General features: G+C 35.7%; 1 protein-coding gene across 1 annotated transcript in view; it reads right to left on the bottom strand.

The window, feature by feature from the left end:
* Positions 1-25345, bottom strand: part of LOC129225178 (ets DNA-binding protein pokkuri-like) — a 111093-nt gene that overhangs the window by 34667 nt on the left and 51081 nt on the right. The window contains exons 2-4 of the mRNA XM_054859740.1: positions 24146-24372; positions 13846-13953; positions 8573-8755 (exon numbers count right to left, since the gene is read on the bottom strand). Coding sequence (XP_054715715.1) covers positions 8573-8755; positions 13846-13953; positions 24146-24305 — 451 coding nt within the window. The 5' untranslated portion in view covers positions 24306-24372. The remainder of the gene's footprint in view (positions 1-8572; positions 8756-13845; positions 13954-24145; positions 24373-25345) is intronic.

Below are 25345 nucleotides of genomic sequence, written 5' to 3'. Positions count from 1 at the left end.
GCTAACTAAAGATCTTATGTAAAACCTATTAAATATTTTTTAGGCTCAAACTAAGCTATATACTGGCAGTTTATGGCTGTTGCATAATAAAAAAATACAAAAAACTAATTTTATTATTCTTTGAAAAATTCAATTTTTAGCGTATTTTTTTTAACTTTCAGCCTCATGCGCGAAGAGAAGATGTCAACTTGAAAATTTTAAATTATTTTTCCGCAATTCAGGGTACCTAACTGACACTTTTGAGAGGTAACGTGAATCCGAAATAAAAGAAAAAATCGCTTTTTTTTTTGAACCACCCTACTGGACAACCCTTTGGATTCGCCCCTAAAAAGACTAATGGGCGTTTCTCACAATTAAGCATTTTGAAGAAAACCTATTTAAAGATTTCCAGTTTACAGTGTATCGCTTGAGAACCGCCACCAGTGTGAGGGACTAATTTTTTTACAATTTATTGTAGAGATACGACCATTGGTCATACAGTGAAAACTTTGTAAGTTGAAGATTTGTGGTACGCTACTTTAGTGGTCAACTTAAACAGGTGGTCAACTTACAGAGGTTGATTTATATGATAAGGGCTAAATTCCGTGCCTAAAAAAAGCGGTCAACTTAGAGAGGTGGTCAACTTCACAGGTTTTACTGTATTATAAAATCGACTTTGGACATTTCTGTGGTGGTCATAACTCATTTATCGATTTTTTTTTTTTTTTTTTTGAGATACGTCCATTCCTATTTTTAGGGACGGATTGATCGAGCCCGGCCCGAAACAAGTGTATGCTGTTCCCTGCAAAGTTGTGCCGATTTGCATTGTTTAATTATATTTTATTCACGGTTTTTAAGATTGGAAAATAGTTATGCCCAGGGCCTGATTAACCTCTGAAATTAGGGGAAGTTCAGTCTCATTTTGGGGCCCCCCACTTTTTGTTTGGGGAATTTTTACAAGGATTCTATGCGCATTGATACAACACTGACTATTGCTAAGTGGCCCAGCAGAATTCAGAGTTAAGTTTATTTCACCTTACCAACTGACAGACAGAAATTTTGTTTATTACACACGTTGCACTTGAATTCTGAGCAAATTTTTGTAGTAACATTTTGAATCATATTTGACACTTCACAAATGAAATTAAATGTCACAAAAGTACATTTAATTCTTTCGAACATTTTTGTTTAGCCAGTTCAAATGTTTGCAATCTCCTTAAAAAACGCAGTTAAGAGTAAAAACTGGAATTGTTTAGTAAGGTTTTACAGTGATATTTTGGCACCTTAAACATTCTGAGGGAAGCTCAAGCTTCCCGACCCTTTTGGGTAATCACACTGTAAAAACGATTCAGAAACGTTCCTGGAAAATAATAGGCAGCTGATATGCTCAATTTTTTCCAGTAACATATCTTATAAAAACCAGGAACGTTTTCCGCTAAAATTCAGTAACCTTACTGAAATTATCCTGAAAACTTCCTAAAATATTCAGAACTCTTCCCGTTTAAAACCAATCGTATCTGTGGAATCTTCGAATAAACTTCGGTGGGTATACTATAATAGTTTGGCACCTTACTGCGTTTCGAGGAAAGCTCCAAAAGCAGTATTGCAAACATGGCCAAAGCTAAGACAGAATTGCAAGTAAGTATCAAGAATTTTACCCACCTGCAATTCTTGCAAAGCTACGTAGTTCGTAGACTGATTTGCTCCCTTGGGACGCCTTATCAGTCTGGACCGACCGCAATCGAACGGAAGAGGATACACTTTATAAATACGCTCATGTTATCTTTAAACTGGGAGCAAAAATATTTTTTACGACAGTGAGAAGTCTGCATTCGTGCGACTTGTAGCAATTCAGGAAACTTTTTGACTAGTATACTTAATTTTTCCGGAAAGTGGATAAAAACCATAGAAATACCGAAACGTTACACGGAAATACTCAGTAACGTTTCAGAATTTTTTTACAGTGCAGGACTTGGTTATGCCACTAACACTAAAGCCCTCGATCCGTCTCTTAAGTGGCGACACGCTCCAGCGTCCGCCATTTTGTGTCGTCCCGCAACTTTCTCCCTATCTCAACAGTAGAAAAATGCAGAGTTTCGCTCATTGAAAAGTATCTTTTTATCAACGAATGTTTGATCGTAACTTATGTAACTGATAATATACATACAAAAATGTTGAATTTTACCGTAGTAAAACATTTATTATTATTATTATTAAACCGAATATTAGTAAAAAGATGTTTTGAAGAAATTTTCGACTATTTTTGAGAGTAATTTCTTTTTTTCCCCCATATAGACCTTCTGAGTTACAAATTACTTGAAGGTTTTAAATATGCGTTTTATCATTAGAAAGTTGGTGCAGTAGAACCAGGGGCGGATACAGAAAAATCTCTCGGAGGGGACCCGGGAAATTGAATAACACCTACTCCTTCCCAGTGGCGGATCACCGCATAGGCGCATGAGGCGATAGCTGGGGCCTCCAGTAAAGCAGGGGGCCTCGGAGCTGCCAAGTGTCACATCCTCAAAATTATGGTTTTCCATGATAAATCCTCAAAACTCATGGAAATTGATAGATAATCATGGATTTTAGGCGCGGGATGATTGCTCATTGCTCCCAATAGAGATAGGGCCCCCTGAGTCTTAAGGGGCCCCAGGCTTCAGGTGCCTTTGTTTAGATTTCCCCAGGAGTTAGGATTTTCCTCATTCTTCCCAGAATTTCAGTACAAAATAGTATGTTTTTAAATACTCCACAAAACTATTTAGTACTTTCCGATAAAATGCAGTTAGTCTTGCTAGAATGATTTTTCCCGTTCCAAGCAGTTTTTTGGCCGAGTACTCCGTACACTCGACCACTTACTACTCGGCTGAATAAAGAATATTCATCTTGTTCAAAAAAAAAAAAAAAACACTATTGATCACGAAGATATTTGCTTTAATTGGAATAGCCAAGAACAGGCCCGGATCTGCCCCGCAGATCCCGCAGTGCGGGGGGCCCACCTCCGTAAAGGGCCCAACGGCCCAAGAAATTGAAGGAAAAATTTTAAAAAAAGAAAAAAAAAAACTAGCACTAAGGCTTATTAACATTACAAATATACACTGCTGACCTCTAGAGAAGGGCCCTACAGATTTTGATGCAGGGGGGCCCAAAATTTATAGCTCAGGGCCTGGCCAAGAACGTGTCTAGAGGGGGTTAGACCCCCCCCCCTCCCAAACAAACGATAACCAGTCGTTATTTGTCGCAGCATTATATCAGTCCTCAAAATATCCCAGTCGTCATTTGTGAGATTATGCCCGAGTCGGTGTTTTTAAGGCAAGTACGACTTTTATTAAATGGGATGTAACTCGACGTAATTCGACCTCTTCGAATGGTCACTTTTCTTGACGAACAATTATATTGCCCTTCCTTATCTAGAAGGGAGCCTAAGGGAGCAGACAGATCTGTGGGGGGTCCAGATCGAAGCCATCGGCACAATGGCACAGCTGTGTTTTCTTTCTTTACTTTTTGCAAAGTTTCCCGCTTTCCCACCAGTAACCAACCCGTAACAAAATAGCTTTATGACGTATTTAGTTAAATAAGTAATTTGGAAAAGGCAGGAATTTTTTCTTTTTTTTTGGAGGAAAACCGAAGAACGTTCGTCATTCGCTGTTTTGATTCACTCGTGCTCGTGAACGTGCTTTTGCTCTGTCTTCAATCAACGACAAGACCCAGCGCCGTGTCCAAGGGGAGGGTTTTAGGGGTTAAACCCCTCCCTTGGGGAAAAAATAAGCAAAATGAAGAAAATGTATATTTGACTTAAATTTACTTTAATGAAAAAGTTTGAGTTCAGCGTTTTTATTTTATTTTAATTTTCTCTCTGTTTTTTGCGATTTACAACTGCTAAAGCCTTAATAATAAACTAAATGAATATGATGTAATATTTCGTAAAAAGTATGGCGGACGAACCGCTGAATGATCTACCAATGCAAAGAAAGAATATTGCTTATAGTAAGGAGCTTATGGTGAATTTGGCATATGTTACATCTATGAAAAGATGCATTAGTGATTGTGCTTGGCTATGTAATTTGCATCTGCAAAGAGCTCTTTCTTGTTTAGTTTATTAAGCATTATTTCAGAACATACCTGATATACATTCTACATTATAAAAGAATTTGTGAAGAGTTTTTAATACTCATTGCAATATGCTATATACTAAACAGATTTAATTAAAAAGAAGCAAGCAAAGTTTGATCAAAGCGAATCTGTGAAACGAAGGAATACTTTGGTAACTTGTACAGCTAGAGGTATCCTTCAAGAATACAGCAGTCCTTACATGTGAATAAACGCCATACTGGGATCAGTAATTTGTCGTAAAACTAAAAGCTGTAAGGGGGTTGAATTCTCCCCCCCCCCTACTGGTAAGATTAAAACCCCTCCCTTCATGAAAATCTGGACACGGGCCTGACAAGACCATTCTTTTTGAGATAAGTTTAATGATATGTTTTAACAAGTTTAATTTTTAGAATAATGCTGCTATCATGGTGTTAAATGATGATATGGTGTTTTGAACAAATAGGTTTAATGGTACAAAGGTATAGCTTTTGGAAAAAAATATACTGTTCATTCTTCTTTAAATTATATTTCCATTACAGAGAAAAGGAACATCTGTTAATTCATTGCAAAAACGCTTTATAAAATTACTATAAAAATTTTAAATGCCTCTGCTGCGAAAGTAGTTGATTTTGAGTGTTCTCCTTCTTTCACTGGAGCCATTTGTTTGTAATATATTTTACAATTTCCACTTCATAAAGATTGATTTACTCATTAAAGGTAAACGTTTTATATATAAACTGTAGTTGGGGCAAACCTAGCCTGACAGCGTCGTAATGCAATAATTAAGAATTAGACCTGCGTAACTTTCACAATGCTGCCAGGTTAGGTTTTCCCTAACTATAGAAGTGTTTCAGTTTTATTTTCAGGAGTGTAAATATGCCATATTCTACACAGGTAAAGAGCGTGTTTTAATGCTTTAAAAAAAAATGATGGTAATGATTTTTTAAAAAAAACATAGGCTTTAAGATTTACTTGAAAACTTCTGAAGAATAAGGATTTTCGAACTTTGAATTTCAGAAGAAAATAAATAATTCCAGGAAAATACTGTCAAAAAATCTGGATACTCAAAAATTCTGATGTTTCTTTTATATTTTTTTCATTCTGTAAAAGTACTACGAAAGAAATTCATCATCCAACTGAAGTCAAAAAATAAATAAATAAATAAAGGAACGAAAATAAAAGGGTTTCATTGATGACTTATTAAATGACCCTCGAAAAATTACTGACCCTAATGTTACAAAATATGATCTTAAGAATCGCATTTTTAAGACTTAAATTTCAGGAAACATTCGAACAAGGTTCCCCGAACTGACTTCCTTTAATATTATAAGAAAATCAAGTTTTTTGAACTACACTGGTGCCATTTGTTTGTAATACATATTACAATTTCTACATCATAAAAATTGATTTACTCATTAAAGGCAAAAGTTTTATAAACTGTAGTTGGGGCAAACCTAACCTGACAGCGTCGCAATGCTATAATTAAGAATTAGACCTGCGTAACTTTCACAATGCTGCCAGATTAGGTTTTCCCCAACTATAGAAGTGTTTAAGTTTCATTTTCAGGAGTGTACATATCCATATTCTACACAGGCAAAGAGCGTGTTTTAATGCTTCGAAAAAAAAATGATGGTAATGGTTTAAAAATTTTATTTTAAAAACATAATCTTTTAGATTTACTTGAAAACTTCTGAAGAATAAGGATTTTCGAATTTTGAATTTCAGAAGAAAATAAACAATTCCAGGAAAATACTGTTAAAAAATCTGGATACTCAGGAATTCTGATGTTTCTATCATATTTTCTTCATTCTGTAAACGTACTACAAAGGAAATTCATCATCCAACTGAAGTCGAAAAATAAATAAATAAATAAAGGAACGAATATAAAAGGGCTTCATTGATGACTTATTAAATGGCCCTCGAAAAATGTACTGGTTACAAAATATGGTATTAAGAATCGCCTTTTTAAGACTTAAATTTCAGGAAATATTCGAGCAAGGGTCCCCAAACTCCTTTAATATTATAAAAAAATCAAGTTTTTTCAACTACACTTAAAAAAACTTAATTGGAATAGCCCCTGAGTAAAAAAAAAAATGCTGAAGTTTAAGACCATAATTTTTGAACAAATTTTCACGGAAGAGATTCAACACCTCTTTCTTGAAAAATTGTTTATCATGTAAAGTTTGTCTACAATTGCGTTTTTGAAACTTCAATTTCGAAAATAGGGAAGGGAGGGGACAGAGAGAGAGAGAAATTGATTTCGATCTATTTTTAAAAAAGATTGATTGGGGGCACTCCCTTGGCTCCATCCCTTACCCTAACGTTGATAAATATGGCCCATAATCGCGTTTGTAAGGCTTCAATTTCTACTACTTTCCGCTAAAACACCTGCACCTTTTTGTTCCCAAACATCAGCAAAGAAAGTCTAAAATTACGTTTTTAAAACTTCAAGTTTCAAAATTTTTCCGGGGGAGAACCCCCGGACCCCCCTTCACTTCTCAGATCACAGGTTTTCTCTTTTCTTTTTTTTTTGTTAAGTGTCCCGCCCTCCAAAGACTTTTTTCTGGTTGCGCCACTAAATTACTCTTGCATTGGAAAACTGGGTAAAGCTGGGATTTTGCTAAATGCCAGAAATCGGGGCTCGGTGGAAATCTCCCCTTGCACTGACTAAGTTACGAAAAAATATAGTTTTTTTTTTTTTTTTTGTCAGAAATGTCGTTTTTTCCCTTTTAAATAAGAATGTAACTGCGCCCCCACCTCTTCCAAAGCTTGTTTTTTATCATATATATATATATATATATATATATATATATATATATATATATATATATATATATATATATATATATATATATATATATATATATATATATATATATATATATATATATATATATATATGATTTTCTGTATTGTTAATATTAATAAACTATATCGTGTTTTTGTTGTGTCAATAGAGGGCCTCCGGATAAGGCTGCGCCTGGGGCCTCACAATCCCATGATCCGCCACTGCTCCTTCCCCTGCTACATGCGGTGTTTCATAACAAAGTTTTCATTACTTTATTTTAAAATGTCTTTTTTTTAATTTTTTAAGGATCCCTTAAGCTAATGATCCACTTCTAAGAACATACATATTATGTACCAATATACTTTGAATGTGGACGTAAAACATCTTTATATTACTTTATATTACGAATACGAATTACTTTATATTACGAATGCGTGTAGTTTTCTTTCTTTCTTTTTTTTTTTTTTTTACCAACACTTTCTTGTTTCTCATGACGATTTTACATTAAAAAATACCTTTCATTTAAACCTGATTTTTAAGGATACTACTAGTTTTCAAAAATTCAAAGAACTGATAGTAAAATGTAACCAGTTTTAAATCAATATTAAAAATAATAATAATTGAAATACCAATAGGAATTCAAATAAAAGAGTGCAGATTACATCTGAGACGAATTGTTATAAATAGTAATAATGAATTTGTAAATTAACAGATACTGGGGTAAATCATATATTTTTATTAAAAATGTTTTCACATCAAAATAAAAATTAAACGAAAACAGTTTTTTTCCGGGCAAAAAAAAAAAAAAAAAATCTTCACGTAATTATATAACTTGGCTTGAGTTACATGTTACTGTAATCTCAAAGAAGCTTAATTTTTTTAATGAACAATTTCATACTTTTAATATCTTAATTTTTACACGCAAAATAGATAAATAATTAACTTGGCAACACACTGAAACCCATGGCTATGACACAGTTAAAAGCAAAACGACGTGTTCTTAAAATAATTTTGCTACAGTTATTGAGACATTTTGAAACTAACTAAACAATAGAAAATTTACATTAAAAATAAATAAAATAACTACTATATTTAAATTTTGGCGGTTTTGTTATCTTAAACTCAGAAAAATCAGTTTTGAAAACAGGGCAAATATTTTACTACTGCTAGCAATTTATTAGGTGCCGTTACATAGTTGAGCTTTACAATATTTGAAGGAACTATTTATGATGATTTTAGTGAATGTCCTTATTATCCCATGAAAATTAACAAACCATCAGACAGTTTCATGAAAAGTAAAAAATATTACAATTTCAACAAGAGTTTCATAAAGTATCTGAAACTGCGCAGCAGTATTGAAGAAAACATTTAAAATACATAAATAATCTTTCAATGTACTTCGATATAGTAATTTTGAACTGTTAGAACATCTTAATGCACTACACCAAGGCATCTTCACATTAAAGATAGCGTTTGATGAAAAATACGAATAGCAAAGAGAAAATATCTAGTATTCCGCACAGTGAAATCACACAGGCAACGACACAAAATGGCGGACTAAACCCACGTGACTGCCCACCTCCAATCGCAGTCGAAAGCGGCGCGCAGTGCATGGATCAAAGTGTGTCGCCACTTAAGAGACGGATCCAGGGCTTTAACTAACACTGCCGGTAACTTTGAATCAGCAAATCGTACAAGTTGACGAAAACTACTTACACTTGTCTTGAGCAGCATGTTGCAGTAGAGATGCTGACACGCTGGGAGGAACTAGGCCGTTGCTGTTGCCCGTCTTTTTCTCCTTGCCGCCGAGAAGAATCTGGAGCGCGTTGAAGAGAACGTCTCCGCATCTCGGTGCTCTCTCACAGTAGTCATTTTTCTTGAGGAGACAGAGACCTCGGCCTGTAATAACGTCCCGTCCGATCATAAATTTGTTAATGTAAAGGGTGTTTTTTTAAAGAAGTATACAACTTTAAGTTGGCAACACTGTTTGATATGTGGGCCATTTTGATAGCTGTCACTTGTTTTGTGTTCAGTTCGGTTTGCCATTTCATCATGAATGGACAACAAGGCGGTGCAACATGCCACACAGCGCGTGTCACAATTGATTTATTGAAAGAAACGTTCAGTAAACGAATAATTTCGCGTAATGGACCCGTGAATTGGCCTGCAAGATCATGCGATTTAACACCACTGGATTACTTTTTGTGGGGCTATGTAGAGTCCCTGGTCTGCACCGATAAGCCACAGACGATTGACGCCTTGGAAGAGAACATTCGCCTCCTTATTACTGGCATACGGCCGCTATTGCTGCGAAAAATGAGAAAATTGGACTTTCCAATTGGACTTTCTCCGAGCCAGCCGAGGTGGCCATATGCCAGAAATCATATTTAAATAAAAATGGCAAAGAATCATTTTTCGAATAAAGCAACATTCATGGCAATTAACAGCATTTAACTGTGTTTTTTTTTTGAACCTAAAGTTCTCTACCTCTAAAAAAAACACCCTTTATAACACATATTATTTTGCTTCAGAATGCTCAGCAAATTGATAGCAGAAGTAAAAATAAACGGTTGTTGTTTAATCGGCAACGTTTGCCCCATTAAAGGTTTCCCCGCTGATTCAGCGGTTTTGTTCGGGTAGAACAAAACATAATTGGCCGATTTTTCAAAATTTATTATTTATTTATTTGCATACAGTGACCGCCGCTTATACGAATCACGTTTTTTCTAAACAGTTTTCATTCCATAAAGCGGCTAATTCAATAAAGCTGGATTTCATTAGGTTTTTGAAAATTTGATTAATTAAAGTAGTTGATTCAAATATTCACTGATTCAATTAACCGGCGTCCACTGTATTTTTAATGACATTTGATTACGCTTCAGCTAAAGCTTTCTCTCACAAGACATTTTCATACAAAAAAAAGCTCACTTTCTTATTTCGATTCCAGTTTTTTTATTCATTTTTAAAATATTAGTTAGCATTATGATTTTAAAAGAAATCGCGATATTTAATGAAGTTTTAATGCTCCAAAAAATATCATTCAAGGTTTTCAGCGCTCCCGGGGCCAAACCATTGACAACGTAACAACCCTATCGCTTAGCGCCACGTTGCTTTGTTTACATACCTCCACTGTCACTCGTTATGAAATTAGAGGAAAGAAAATATTTTCCGAAGAAATTAAAGTTGAATCTTTTGTGAGTGATACCCCATCAGAAGACAGCTTTGCGGATACTTTCAGTTTTCGGTCCAACAACGAAATTTCACTTAAGATGAAACAATATATTTTCCCGCTGATAAAAACGCTATCAAAAAACTTACACTACATTCGCTGAATATGAACTTGTGTTGATCTGAGATAAGACAAAATGAGGCAGAGTAATACTGTACTGAAATAACTTTAAAATAATGAAGAAGGAAGATCTGGAAATTAGACAGAAGACGAAGGCGAAACGGAAGTAAAATTAATTTTGCATGTTTAAATCACCCTCTCACCATAAAGGTTTAAAAACAGTTCATTGATCCCCTCCCCCTTCATTTTTAGTGGCACTTTGAGTACCGTATACAAGGTGATTCATAACTATCGTTGAAAAACTTTCATGCAAGTCAGGCACACGACTACAAGCAAGGATCACATAGGGACATAATACAAATATAAATGAATGAAATCAGGTAACAAATTTATTACAATGTCCCCACTCTGAAATTTTCAGGATGTATTAACTAAAACATATTAAAAAACATATATTTTTCTCAAAATTTTTAAAAGACACTATCTTTAAAAAAATTAAAATTTTAAATTTTAAAATTTAAAAAAAATAATAAAATTTCAAGAGAAATATGCAAGTTGCATGTCAAATTTAAACTCATGCAATTCTCTTTAAAATGAGCTATTAACTAACTGTATAGACCCCCATACAACTAACATTGTAGCATTTTTAAGCACAACAGATGAATAAAAAAACGTGATTTTTTACAGATTTAAAAAAATAATGACTCATTAACCAAAAGAGATAGATTTTTTTAAAAGTAGATCTGAATTTAGAATGTCAAACAGTATAATCTCTGAAAGTTTCATATATTAAAAAACATATATTTTTCTCAAAATTTTAAAAAGACACTATTTTAAAAAAAATTAAAATTTTAAATTTTAAAATTAAAAAAAAAATAAAAATTCAAGAGAAATATGCAAGTTGCATGTCAAATTTAAACTCATGCAATTCTCTTTAAAATGAGCTATTAACCAACTGTATAGACCCCCATACAACTAACATTGTAGCATTTTTAAGCACAACAGATGAATAAAAAAACGTGATTTTTTACAGATTAAAAAAAATAATGACTCATTAACCAAAAGAGATAGATTTTTTTTAAAAGTAGATCTGAATTTAGAATGTCAAACAGTATAATCTCTGAAAGTTTCATAAAAATCTGAGATGGTCATTTTGAGTGATTGCTTGATTTGACATGGAATGACCCACAGAAAGATGACTTCGCACAACATTTTAGTTTTTTAGAAAGGTTTAAAGCCGGTGTAATGTAAACGTCAGAATGACAACGCACCGATCGCCGAAACGATGAGCCATTCTGACAAAAACGCTGCATTGTCGTCGTGACGCGTGTATTATAGCTTCAGGCCGTAAATTTCAACAACGGCTTTAAACCTTTCTTAAAAACTAAAATATTGGGCCATGGCCAAGGCAGAACTACATGCAAAATATCGACAGCCAGGTTATGCCGTCCAGAGACTGCAGTTTCGTCTTTGTTATGGACTCATCTGTCTGAAGCCGTCAAAACAGAACTGGAAGCAGATGTTCTCTCATTGAAGCTGAAATTATCCGCACCATTGCTTCTGTTTTTGATTTAGTTACTTTTAACTCGAAAAATTCCAGCTTTTTGTCTTTCAGTAACAACTGCAGCAAGTATCATATATGCGAGAAGGCGTAACAATGATTAATATCAATGATTTCATTTCAAAGACTGCGATTTACAAAAGGTTTCAAGAGCAGCACTAGAAAAATATGGGCACCCTTCAAAAAAAGTCACCAAAAATAGCCTAAAAACAGGATCACACTATACAAAATGATAGAGGACATATTTATAAAATATTTACAGAAATCGCAAACATAACCGGCTCTTTCAGCCCCGGCAGTCTTAGTGTGCCCACACTTGGCACATTTAGATTGTGCCGGATGTGGGGCACACATTTTACTCACACCTCTTCCCGAGTGTCTTCAAGGAACTTTCCATCCCGAAAGATGCAAGTTGCATTGCTTGAGAAATAATTTTTGTTGTTTTACAAAAAGATGCGGTATAGTTCTGGGCACTCTTTAAATGGGGCCCCATATTTACACCAACTACACCTGAGAAAGATGACCGCTCTCACATGTAACGTAAAATCGTGCGTGACTAAAGGGTGCTTTGAAAAGTAGCTTAAGATCTCCGCTTTCCGGATGTCAATGTGAAAATGTTTCTAAATAAGCATAAGAACATGAAAAGAAAATGATGCCACATACCTCTAAAAAGTTTGCCGTCTAAAAAAACACCAATTTGCACAATAACTCAAGCTGCATCCACACTTTTTGAAAGAATCTTTCCAACTGCTCTCTGCTATCTTATATTAGTAAATGGCACCATATACAGTTCTCACCGCCAGTCTTTAATACCTCCCTTAGCCACTACGAAGGGGTGCCCATATTTACACCTCTGCTCATTTTGACACCTTTTCGTCTACTCTCAGCATCAAGGAGAAAACATGTGCCTCCAGCTTGTGTATTGAATATTCCAGACTGATGAGTCCATAACAAAGACGAAACTGCGGTTTCTGAATGTTCTAACTGGGTTGTCGTTATTTTGCATGTGGAATCGTCTTTGTATAACAAAGTTGTGACCAGTTTCGCATTCTTCAGTGTTTGACTTCGTGTTCATGCTGCGCGTCATGTGGTCAAATGTTGCCATATGATTATAGCCCGTTATCGTATGCAGAAAGGGGTTGTTTCCTTCAGTCAAAAGTAGTACTTTTTGATAAATTGATAGAATAAGAAAAAAGAATAACATGGACCCTGAAAATTCATTTCATTTTCCCAACAGTTATTTTTTAATTAATTTTTTAAAATGTCCGATTTTGCAAACAAGGCGTGATCTTGATGACGTCACAAATGATGCTCTTTGGCGCATTTTGTACCGCGTTTCCACGTTATGATAATCAAGTCGCAACTTCAATAAACTATAGGGGGCGCTGCAGCCACTGTCTAATGGCGGATGAAAAAGGTAAAACAAACAAATACCGTAACTTGTAACTTGCTTTGACGCTTTGTGAATGGAAGTAATTTTTCATCGTGTTTATGGGAAGTTTTCTTTTTTATTCTTCTGAAATTAAATTACACCATAAACTGTCTGAAGCCTGTAATTTACCCCAAATTAAACACGTGGAATGGAATGTTTTACCTTTTTCGGTAGTATTGTTAATCACCGCAAGGTAGCGTATTCGGGCTATGGAGTTGCGAAGAAGCGAATTAAAATTGCGCTCTACGCTTGCTATCAACCATATCGTTGCCAATAAACGTGAGTAAAGATGCGAATTAAATATTTTGCTTTGTGAATGGCAACACAGAATGGCATTTCATCATTTGTGATGTCATCGGCAAGAAATGTAAACAATAAAAGATCACCGATTTAAGTAATTTTTTAAAAATATTTAACTTAAACAAATTATTTTAAAAAAATGGTTAGATCCTGTGTTTTTAAGAATGTTCTTTCTGAAAAAAAAATACTTTTAAAATATTGGAAACGACCCCATTATACCATATTTTTGAACAATATTTCTGAATCACCCGAAAAAAAAAGTTTAAAAAAACGAGATGTGTTTGTATTCCTTAATCCTTAAAAAAAGAAAAAAATAAATAAAAATAAACTCATGTTGTATACTCATTTAACTATAAACACTTTAACTTTTTTCTAGATACAAAAATGAAAAGGCGTCTGGTGCTCACCATTCATATAAAATTTATCTATATCAAATGGGGGAAGGGAGAAATTCTCGACACACCATTCCAGCCAAGTGAACACATTCTGCCTGCTCCACTGTCGAGGGTCCTGAGCTGTAACAAAATTAAACACCAATAAATAACACTGATAGATACTTTCCTGAAAAATATTTTTAAAAATTTCCAAGTAAAAAAAGTAGCAGCGTTTAGCATAAATCTTGTTTCATAAATATTTGTATGTAAACATAGAAATTACATCAAAATGTAAAATTATAGTAAGAGGAGCAGACATAGTGGTGATGCAAGTGATATTTTTCTTTTTTCACCAAGGTAGAGAGTAAACAAGTCGTAAACTGCCAATGTACTCCTATTCTATATTCTAACCGAACAATGCCACGAAAATAACCCTAAATTCATGACTCAGTTTGAACAAGTATGTTTATCTCTATATTGTAAAAAATAAATAAAAAGCAACGTCAAAGAAATTGTGTCTGTGACTGTTCCGTGTTAAAAAAGTCCCCATAGCGCCTACAACCGTGAAGTTTCGTGCAAAATTACTTCGGACACACCTCGGTATGCACCTCGGAGCGTTTTCTTTCTTTTTTTTACAGTTCAAATTAATTTTTTTAATTAAAAAAAAAATAATTTTTTTTAAAATACTTTTTCAACTAAAATTTCAAATAAACTAGGGTAATAAAGAAGTACAAGAGTTCCTGCACTTCTTGACATTCTATGTCGCTGAAAAGATTATTTTTTTAGCACAAAATGAAGTTTGTTCCAATTTTCTGAATAGATCAGAATATCACCTATTGCTGTGAAATGTGGTATAAGTTTGGATTTCGGGGGAGGAGTGTTTTCGGATCATTGTTAATTTTGTTAGTCGTATTTTCATTCAGTTCTTTTTCTCTTTACATGGGAAAGGGATTTTCAAATTGTTTCAATTATAATAAGCACTTTAACTATATTCTATTTTCATGAGAGTGAGAGCGGTATTTTCATTTAATAAGATAGCAAATCAATTTCATAGGTTGGTGAGCGTCAGTGAGCAGAGGGCGGAGCACCCTAGTTACAGAAAGAAAAATATCTCATTTTATTATAGAGAGAATGAACCAAATGCTGACGTCACCCTTAATATATAAGGTTTTTTGCTCTTCATATGAGTCCATATCAGCCAAAATTATGAGTATGTATATATCAGCAACATTAAAAAAGCAAGTTTTCAAACAGAAATCCAAACAAAGTGTTTCGGGACACAAGGAACCCTTTTTGCAGTAATGGGCTACAAGGAACCCTTTTCAATGAAAAAAAAAAGGGCAATTGATGCAAAGGTATCTGACAAAATTAAAATAAAGTACATTGGAATTTAGCAATTAGTTACCGTCCCTTAGCCCCAGAACTTAATGCGATATACCAGACAGTCCGGTTATCACATCCTGAAACTGCAGTTTCGTTCTTATAAGAACTCCTCAGTCAGGAATAGTGAACAGCAGTAAGTTGCCGCCCCTTACTGCTAAATGCCCAAGCTTTGCCTTCAATGGGGTAGTTCCCAAAAGTTTAAAAGTATTTTTTCTGAAATATCACGCTTAAAAACACAGGATCTGACCATTTTTTAAATAATTTATTTAAGTTTAATATTTAAAAAAAAAATACTGAAAATCGGTGCGCTTTCCTTGTTTACACTTCTGTCGTGTGACATCACAAATGATGCAATGCCATTCAATGTTGCCATTTTCACAGAACAAAATATTTAATTCGCATCTTTACTCACGTGTATTGGCAACGATATGGTTCATAGCAAGCGTAGAGCGCAATTGTAATTCGCTCCTTGATTATCAAAACGTGGAAATGTAGTAGAAAGATGCGCCAAAACGCATCATTTGTGATGTCATCAAGACCACGCCTTGTTTGAAAAATCGGATATTTGAAAAAATTAATTTAAAAAAAACTGTTGGGAAAATTGAAGTATTTTCTGGTCCATGTTTTTTTTTTTTTTTTGCTCATTCTATCCATTTCAATGACTAAAAGTAGTACTTTTGACTGAAGGAAACCACCTCATTCACGAGTTGAACCGCACCATGCTGCGAACACTCGCTGGTGAGATAAATTCTCTCTATCTACCAGTTTGTTGGCGCTCTCAGCTTCAGTGAGATGACATCTGCATCCTGCTCGGTTATCCACTATTCCTGAATGAGGAGTTCTTATAAGAACGAAACTGCAGTCTCAGGATGTGAAAACGGGATGTCTGGTACGCTGCATGTACATTGTAAAATGAAAATGAGAATCCTTTCTGGGGTATAGAGCGTACTGAACATTTCAAAACTAGTTTTAACCATAACCATTCCAAACGCCGACACTGACGTGTTTAATGCTTGCTTCATAACAAAATAAGGTAACCGTTCGTTTACAAAATATAACAAATTTTTTGATACTAAACACTTCAAAAATGAGACAAGAAACAAAATTTCAAAATTATTTAGCAAAATGAAATGTTACTTTCCCAAATAATTAACTTTTGGATAAAGTATCAAAATTCAAATTAAAAAGTCGACTTTGAAAAAAAAAAAAGAATTTTTTAAAGTAAAATTAAATATCTTTTTTTTTTCTTTTTTGCAGAATACATATCAACATTGTATAATATCGAAATCAAATTCTGGATGAAACCATTAGTAATATCAGCTGTGATGAGTTAAGCACCATAAATTTGCAACGGAAGTAGACCTGTCATTTCAAAATTTTCCAGGGGGTGGGGCAAAGGGTATAAATGAATTTTATGGAGGGGGGGGGGACATCAAAATGCATGCAAATTGCATAATTACATTATGTTGCCAATCTGCAACTAAATTCGATGGTGGTCAACCACTCTCATGCTTTCAGATGGATTGTAGTGCTGCCATCTTGCGAGAAAAAAATAAAGTCTGAACGCACCGCCGAAAGTCATGCTCGGTGCTCACTTTTGGTGAATTACTGTCTTCAAACAATACAGAAAGAGAAACGGGGGGGGGGGGGGGGAGATTATTTAAAAAATTATAAAAGAACGTCTTTTAAACCAGTAAAAAGTAAATTATTTAAAAAGTTATAAAAGAACGTCTTTTAAACCAGCAAAAAGTAAATAAATACTTAATTTCTTCTCACAGAAGAACTATTTACCGATGCTCTAATCCTCAAACAATGGATTGCTGTCATTTGATATAAAATTATTTTATCAAGGATGTCCCCTCCCTACAGAACGATGACGTACCCATCAAGTTCAAGTCAACGAGTCTAAGGCTCCTAGGGGTTCTATACGAGGCAGCCCATCAAGAACATCCTAAATGTCCCTTAAAAAATTGGCGCAGTTTACACCTAGTTATGTGTTATTTTAAAAAGGCTAAAAGCATAAGGTCGTTGAAGATAGCGCAGCGCAGTACCGGATGTAGGAATAAAGGTATGCGGGTTTCGTGTCTCTCGTGGAAAGTTCTGAAAGCGACTAATCTAAGCGTAGTACGAATCCAATAGGGAGTTATGACCTTCCTTGACAAGATAAGGGAAAGCCTTAATTGAGTTTTTAGGGTTTAAATTTTTGAAAATTACTGGAAGACAGAATCTGTCATTTTTAGAAGACCTTCATTTCGAAAAAAATCTAGAAGAGAGAGCCGCTTACTCAAGCTTTCTCTCGTAACTTAATTAAAAAAAAAAAAAAAAAAAAAAAAACAGTTGTTTAAAACAATTTCAGGTAAGGATCCTCTGATTCCTAACGTCGCCGTTTGCCAAACATCGCCAGAGATAGCTTTAAAACGTATTTTAGGAGAGGGAGTTTCCGAATCTCTCACTGTTTCCCCGAATATTACCAAAAATATTTTAAACGTGCGTTTAGACCTTCAATGTCGGAAAATTTCCAGGAAAAGCCCTCTAACCCGCCTCACACTCCCTTCCTCTAATGCCACTAAAAACAGCTTTAAAATAAATGCTTACGCCTTTAATATTCAAAACGTTCCGAAGGAGGGCCCAAATCGGCCTCCGCTAACGTCTCGACGTAAAGCCTAAAATGAATTTTTAAAAACTTCAATAGCAAAAATGTCCGAGGACAGCTTGAACCTTTCCTTCATAGTCGAAAGAATTTCCAAGAAAGCCCCCGAACCTTTTCCTCACTTCCTTTACGCCACCAAAGATAGCCTGAAATTGCGTATTTAACACATCAATAACGAAGAAATCCCGGTGAAAGCCCTCGAACCTTCTCCATACCCTAAATATCACCTGGATTAGCTTAAATATTGGTTTAAAAAAAATTAGCGTCCTCAAATCTTCTTACTCATCGTGTCCAAATATAGTCTAAAATTGACTAAAGGTTCAAAAAAAAAATAATCCTAGAGGCTACGGGAACGTTACCTAACATAAAGGTTAAAATTGTGCTTTTGAAATTTCAATGACAAAAAATTTCCGGAGGAGAGTCACCAGAACTCCCAGCGCCACCAAAGATCGTTTAAATTTACGTCTCAGAATTTTAAACATTTTCAAAGGAGATCTCCAACGTCGCCCAAAATAGCCTTTAATTGCGTTTTCCAGGGTTCAATATCGAAACATTTCCAGGAGAGCACTTCCAAACTTTCCTCATTCCCTTAACTTCACCAAATATAGTCTAAAATTGTGTCTTTAAAACTTCGATTTTGAAAAAATTTTAGATTAATGACCCCCTAAAGTCACCCAAAACAGCATGAAGTTGACATCAATTTTGAAAAAACATCGGATGGAAACAGAAAACCTCAACATCCCTTTCTCCTACAGTTACCAAAGTCGTCTGAAATTGTGATTTTTGAAGCTAATTTTGAGCATTTCTCCGGGGAAGGGTCCTGAAACACCTGAACCTACTGTCTTTTCCAAACACCATACCTGTGCGACCAAAAACGAGATCTAGATTATACATACACACAGGGCCGCAGAGAGCCAAGGCAGGACCTTGTGAGTTATGCCGCCGGGCCCGTCCCGCTCCCCAATAAAAGAAGAAAAAAGAAAAGAAAAGGGGGAAAAGGAGGAAAAAAGAGAAAATGGGAGAAACGAAGGGAAAAAAAGGGGTGGAGAAGGAAAAAAAGGGGTAGGGGAGAAAAAAAAACTGCTTACCAGAAAAGAATTAACTCTATTTTGCGTGCCGCATCATTAAATATGTACCAAAAGAGTAAATTTTACTTAAATCAAAAAGAAAAAGTCCCCCTTCTTGTTTCTGCCTTTCTTTTTCTTTCTTTTTACATTCTTTCTTTCTTTTTACTTTCTTTTACAAAAAAGAAAGTATTGTATTCGCGAAAAAAATTTCACTCAAAAATCTGCCTTTATTTCCATTTTGCTCACCCCCGAATGAATGTTGAGTTTATTTTTCAACCCGACCACACGTGGATATATGCCTAGGAACGTACAGACACCCGAAATCGAGTTTTCTCGTGACGTCTGTATGTACGCATGGATGTGCGTATGTGTGTATGTATGTCGCACAACTCAAGAACGGAATATCCTAGAAAGTTGAAATTTGGTACTTAGACTCCTAGTGAAGTCTAGTTGTGCACCTCCCTTTTTGGTTGCATTCGGATGCTCCAAAGGGGGTCTTTCGCCTCTTTTTGGGAGGAAATCATTGTTAATTTCGATATAAACTCAAGTAGTGTTATAATTTGGCGGACACTTGGCGATATATGGCTAATCTTTTGGTCGCCAAGTTTTGTCACCAACTTGGCGACAAACTTGGCGATTTTATTTTTTTATTTTTTTTAATTTTATTCTTTTAAATCAGGTTTTATTTTGGCCACTGTTAGTGATATTTTGAGAGTAAACTATTGAATCACATTAAAACTGCCAATAATGAGAAAATGACATTAAATTGGAGTAAAATGAAGTCATGTGATGCACACATCAGCTCGTTTTGTATGAATGTTGTCGCCCCCCTCCCCCAAGACCCAGGCCCCTAGTTTCCGACTAGGCTGAAATGGCCGCTCATCGGACCTACACACACACACACACACACACACACACATACATAAATGTTTAGTATTGGGTGCCACCTATCTGAGGGTTAACACTCAAAGCAGATTTAAGATTCTATAAAACAAACAAATACTTTAATGCTGAAATGTTCCCTAATTTTTCTTAAACTACATTTATTCTGTTAAAGTGTAACGAAAATACGAAAATAGAGAACAATATTGTAGGGAGGGAGAGATTACATATGCGTCTTGGGAAAATTTCACATAAAATACATTCCTGGTTTGTGCTTTTCTTTTAATTTAAACTGTCGTCAAAACACAAAAATTAAAAAGCTGCTTCTAAAAGTTGTACCAACTTCGTGTTTACACGAATATGAAAGAAAACTTCATAAGTTTTTTTCTTCCCTTTACTGATGGAAGGTGGAGAAGGGGTGACACGCAAACAAAGTAATAACGATAAGAAATCATTTTAGCATCGGGTCATTTTGTGCAAGCAATTCCGCCTCCGTATATTTCAATTCTGCGGTAGACATTCCTTCAGCTCAAGTGACCGATTTCACAGAGACACATTGAATGACAAATTTATTCCCAAATATTAATTCTCTCTCTCTCTCCCTCCCCTTCTCTCCTTCGAGTACCCTCAATTCTACTTGTTACGAGGTTATAAGAGAGCGAGCAAAGAAAGTTCCTCTTGCTTCCAAGAACTCATCCTTTGTTCTGCTAAAACGTTATCTTCTGCAAAAAGGAAGTAACAATAAGAGCGAAAAAACCACTCTGTAATCATCATTTTATCGTGCAGGAACTGTTCCTCTCCGAGGGTCCTTTTACACTTTCCGACGCCTGCTCGCGGAATCGGACTCAGATTGGATTCTGTTTTCTCCGAGAAGTGATAAAGGACAGTTAACAAATATCCGTCGTTCATGGTGAGAATTGGATGAAATACCGCCACAGAAATATAGGAGAAAGTGGAACGATAAATTAATATAGATTGACTGAGTGAGAGAATGAGACAGTGGTAAGCAACCTAAGTCCAGGGCCTGATTACCGCACAGGCCAACTAGGCCTGGGCCTGGGGCCCCAAACTCCTGAGGGGCCTCAAATTACTTAAAGAATTATGCATAGCATTATAACTATGAAAAAAAATACATGCATTTTTAAAGTAATAATTAAAAAATAATGACTTTTTAGTTACTTTCTTAAAAGAGAATTTTTATTAATTCTGCCAGTAGCGAGTTTACCATGTCACAATCATGAGGTGCCCCGAAGGGGACTCATGAATGCACATGATGAATGATTTACATAGTTCTGTGATTGAGAAAAGCGTCCCCAAAAATGCATTCGAACCAGGTTATAGAGTATTCAGGGGGCATCGAAGTTAAAGGGCCTAAGGCCCAAGGGCGGATCCAGAAGGTTCTCAAGGAGGGGGCGATTGATTTTTTAACCGGTATCTTCTTAGGTATTTGATTTATACATGTTTGGCGGGGGGGGGGTGGGGGGGCACAGCATTTTTATCAAAAACAACTAAAATACAGAGATTTAGGCAAGGAGGTTCCCGAAATTATTTCTTTCCTTTTCCGTTGAAAGAGGTATTCAAAGATTGCGTTTTAGAACTTTAATTTCGTAATAATGCCATGGGAATATTTTGACCCCAATCCGATCTCCCTAACACCATCGTCATCCTAAAATTCGCTTTTTAAAACTTCAGTTTCGAAAGATTACCAGAGGTTTATTTTTTTTCCCAAAATGACTAGGCGAAGACTTCCAAGGACTTCAGTTCGGAAAAATTACCGTGCGATCGCCCCCATCACCCCTCCCTTGTATCCGTCTTTGCTAGGACCTCACTTTCAGTTAGTCGGGCCCTGCCTATGTCCTGTGGCTTGCCACTAAAATGAAATAAACATAACATTATACTAAAATATTTTTAATCGATGTATCAATGCGTCGTCAGGGGTCGCTAGAGATTGAGTGTACCAAAAATCAGCCCCCCCCCGGGGGGGTCATAGAGCTGAGATACAGAGGGGTAAAAAACCCAACTTTTTCTGTCATGTAAACTGTCCTTAGTCGGGTGTTTGTTTTATTTATTTATTTATTTTTTCGTCTTTCTTGGCGATGGATATTTGTTTTTGTCGGTGGTCGACATTTGGTTTTCTTGTCGGTAGGGCATTTTAAAGAAGTAATTTTATTGCAGTTTAGGAAATATCAATAAGAAACTTTTTTGCTTTAATACAAAGTATCTCATAAGGTTTTTTCAATTTTGTGAAAAATCTTGACGTGATGGGCTTAAACCAAATTCATATTCAGAATTAGCGTACTCGTATTAGCTAAAGACACTTATCAAATTCAAATTACTAAAAAAACATGTAGACCTGTGTTATCAACATAACCTGAATGTAATAAAACTCACTGGGCATTAGCAGGTTTTATAAAGATCTCTTTCCTGAATTTATTGGACGGAGTTACGGCTTTGGGTTTAGTAAATTTGAAGTAAAAAATCCGAAAAGTTTTTAAAAACATGAAATCATTTGCACATACCTATAATGACGAAACATCAGCTAGGATCTTTTCATTGCTTTGAAAAACCGAATAAACTGGGGTTAGTATCTTTCCGATGAAGTTTAACTTTTCGATTGTGTTGTAAAATTGATAGAATAACACAAAATGATTCTTTTTAATGTGAAATAATAATTAGCTAAGCGGAATAGGTGCTTCATTTTAAAACTGATTACAGTTTGAAAGTATATTTATTTGATATAAATGATCAAAAGGAATTTTAATTGTGAAATAACAACTTATTGATGCCTTATGCCTTTTTTTTCTAATTAAAAAAAAAACATAAGAAAACTAATTGTCGGTATCTTTCAGTTAATTTGCGATTTTTGATTCCAAATTTGATGACGGATGAAAAAGCTTTTTGACACAATAACAATAAAAAAAATAAATAAATAAAATACTCATAAAGGGGGCTTATCTTTTTATAGCGTTTTATGAGTCCAAAAAAGAGGTCTTTATTGAGAAAAAAGTGAAAGATACACAATAAATTAATTTCCTGCAGCCACTTAAAGATTTCCATAAATGATGCCACGTTATGAGTGGGTTGGGGTGGTGAAGTTGTGACAGTTTGTGACAAAGGGGGGGGGGGGGTCGTAACCATAAGTGGGAAATCACACATTTTGGTTGAAATAAAAACATTATGTTTGTGGAAGAGAGCATGACATGCGACAAGGCGAGGGGATGGGGTAAGGTGAAGTGTGACACTTTGCACAAAAATGGGAGGGACCAAATATGTTGAAAAAGTGACGTCATTTGTATACAGCCCGTTATTCAATCAGAATTTTTGAGATTTTTCGAAAATGTGGTGGAGTAAACGAATAAAAAAAAAAAATCATGTGTATTACTAAGTAATTTTTTTAAAGCATAATTAAGTTTTCTAATTAAAGATGGCATAGAAAAATTTTTGGGGGTGGAAAATATGAACTGGCCTATAAATGTAGGCAGTATTTCTAGTAGTCTGAACTGAACAACGTTGCTTGTACGGAGTGCATCAGAAGAATTAAAAATAGCTTTTTACAACATTCACGGCCCCTTGCCCAGCCCGTCCGGAGTTAAAGATGTGTAACAGCAACGGGGACTACTGGTCCGCAGAGAGCCAAGACGGATCCCTCCCGCCTTCTAAAAGGGGGGGGGAGAAAAAGAAAAGAAGGAAAAAAAGGGGGGGGGGGGGGAGAAAAAATATCAAAACTGTTTACTAGAAAACAATGAACTCTGTTTTAAGTGACACAGAGTATTTTTCTTAATCTTTACGGGTTTTTTTATTCGGAGTCCCCCCCTTTTTCTTTCTTCCTTTCTTTTTTTCTTTCCTTCTTTTATTTTTTGCGTCAGTGTCGCCGAGACCCTAGTTTCCGAAGAGGCTGACATGGCTTCTCGTAGGGCCACACATTTATCGTGCTCTAGTCACCATTATTAGCGTACAAGAGGGTTTGGCCGGCCAGTATTGAATCCGCGACCATTTGGCATGAGCATTTCGTAACGGTTAGGTAACGAGTCGGTTACGATTAACCGATCGGGCCAAACCGCCCATAAGTTATTCTGCAATTAAACTATTTAGGGAATGAGCACTCTATGTGCCCTCCATATGCTGTTGATAATAATAGTCTGGTTCTGGTATAATTTAAGATCCACTGAGGATTAAATCATTCCCTTTGTTCAGATGGGGTGAGGAAAACCAGCTTACTTTGCGGATAGCAGTCATTGGCGTCGTGCTGATAAAAGAATTCCTCCTCTTTCAGCCCGAACATAAATGAGCTCGTCCAAGGTTAAGCGTCTTCTTATATTTCTTTTAACACTAAACACAATATTCAACTTACGTATGTTGGATGGAAGCAGATTGTGCGCATCAATCACAGGTTGCGAAAAGTCTGTTGGCGACTGCCTGGACGTTGGCGACAAAGGGACGGCATATACTGGCACACATCGCCAACCAGGCAGGTTGAGGTAGGCAGGTTCAAGGGAAGGGGAATACTCCATAGACACGCCAGCCGGTCATTGGGGCATTCTATTGAAATGAGTAGCCATGTCCTAACTACATCACCACCTGCAACAGAAGCGTAAAAATGTATAGAAAAATGCATTACCTAATATTTCAAAAAATAGTGTTGCTAATTTTTCAGTCGAACAACAAATTTATGCTAATATTTCGTCGCATTTAATTCTTCAAGCAATGGCAACAAATGGAGAAATGTGCATGATTAAAGAGGTACAATTTTGCTTTGAGGCGATGGAACATTTCCTGTATCTATCAGTGAGTCAGTCCCCCACTGGGCGAAGAGATAATTTATTCAATGATATTGATTGTTTAAGTTACACAAAATAAAGCTTGACCACGGAGACATGGCGGATGACCTTGAAGTGGAAACATCATTTGCATCACTTGTAATAGGTTGTTTGTCATTATTTTGCAATTGATAGGATCAGCGAGAATGTTCCTCTTAATACTCGGTGCTTTATGGCTGATTCCACGTATAACAAACGATACAAATGATGTTTCCGCTTCGAGTTTGAGGTAATCCACCACTCCGTGGTCAGGCTTCATCTTTTATGTTCCATTGCCGATATTAGCCATCATCTGAGAGTGACTCAAGTACGGTTTTCTTCGTTTTCAATCATTTAAGGTAGGGGTTCCTAAACTTTTCTGACTTGCGGTACCCATTGAAGAGTTAGAATTTTCTCACGCTACCCCAGTGCATCTCTATTATATATTCGTAGGTATATATATAGATCCCGTGGACACTTGGCAACACCCCTCACCTCTCCCTGCGGTACCCCAAGGTGCCGCGATACCCACTTTGGGAACACCTGATTTAAGGTTTTTCTTTTAACAGGCGACCATCCCTTTGTTCAGTGGATTCTCGTTTTACGCGGGGGTTAGGTTCCACGAAAATGCCGCGTAAATCAAAATCACCAAAATTAAGAGTTAATATGAGGCTTAAAATAGGGATTAGGTTCCAGAGAGAAAGACTACTTTATTCTAGTGATAAACAAATGTATAATAAATTGAATATGAGGCA

The sequence above is a fragment of the Uloborus diversus genome, chromosome 6 (assembly GCF_026930045.1).
Source record: "Uloborus diversus isolate 005 chromosome 6, Udiv.v.3.1, whole genome shotgun sequence".
NCBI classification, from domain to species: Eukaryota; Metazoa; Arthropoda; class Arachnida; order Araneae; family Uloboridae; genus Uloborus; species Uloborus diversus.
Note: the sequence above shows the minus strand (reverse complement) of the source record. Positions and strands in the feature narration are given on the sequence as shown.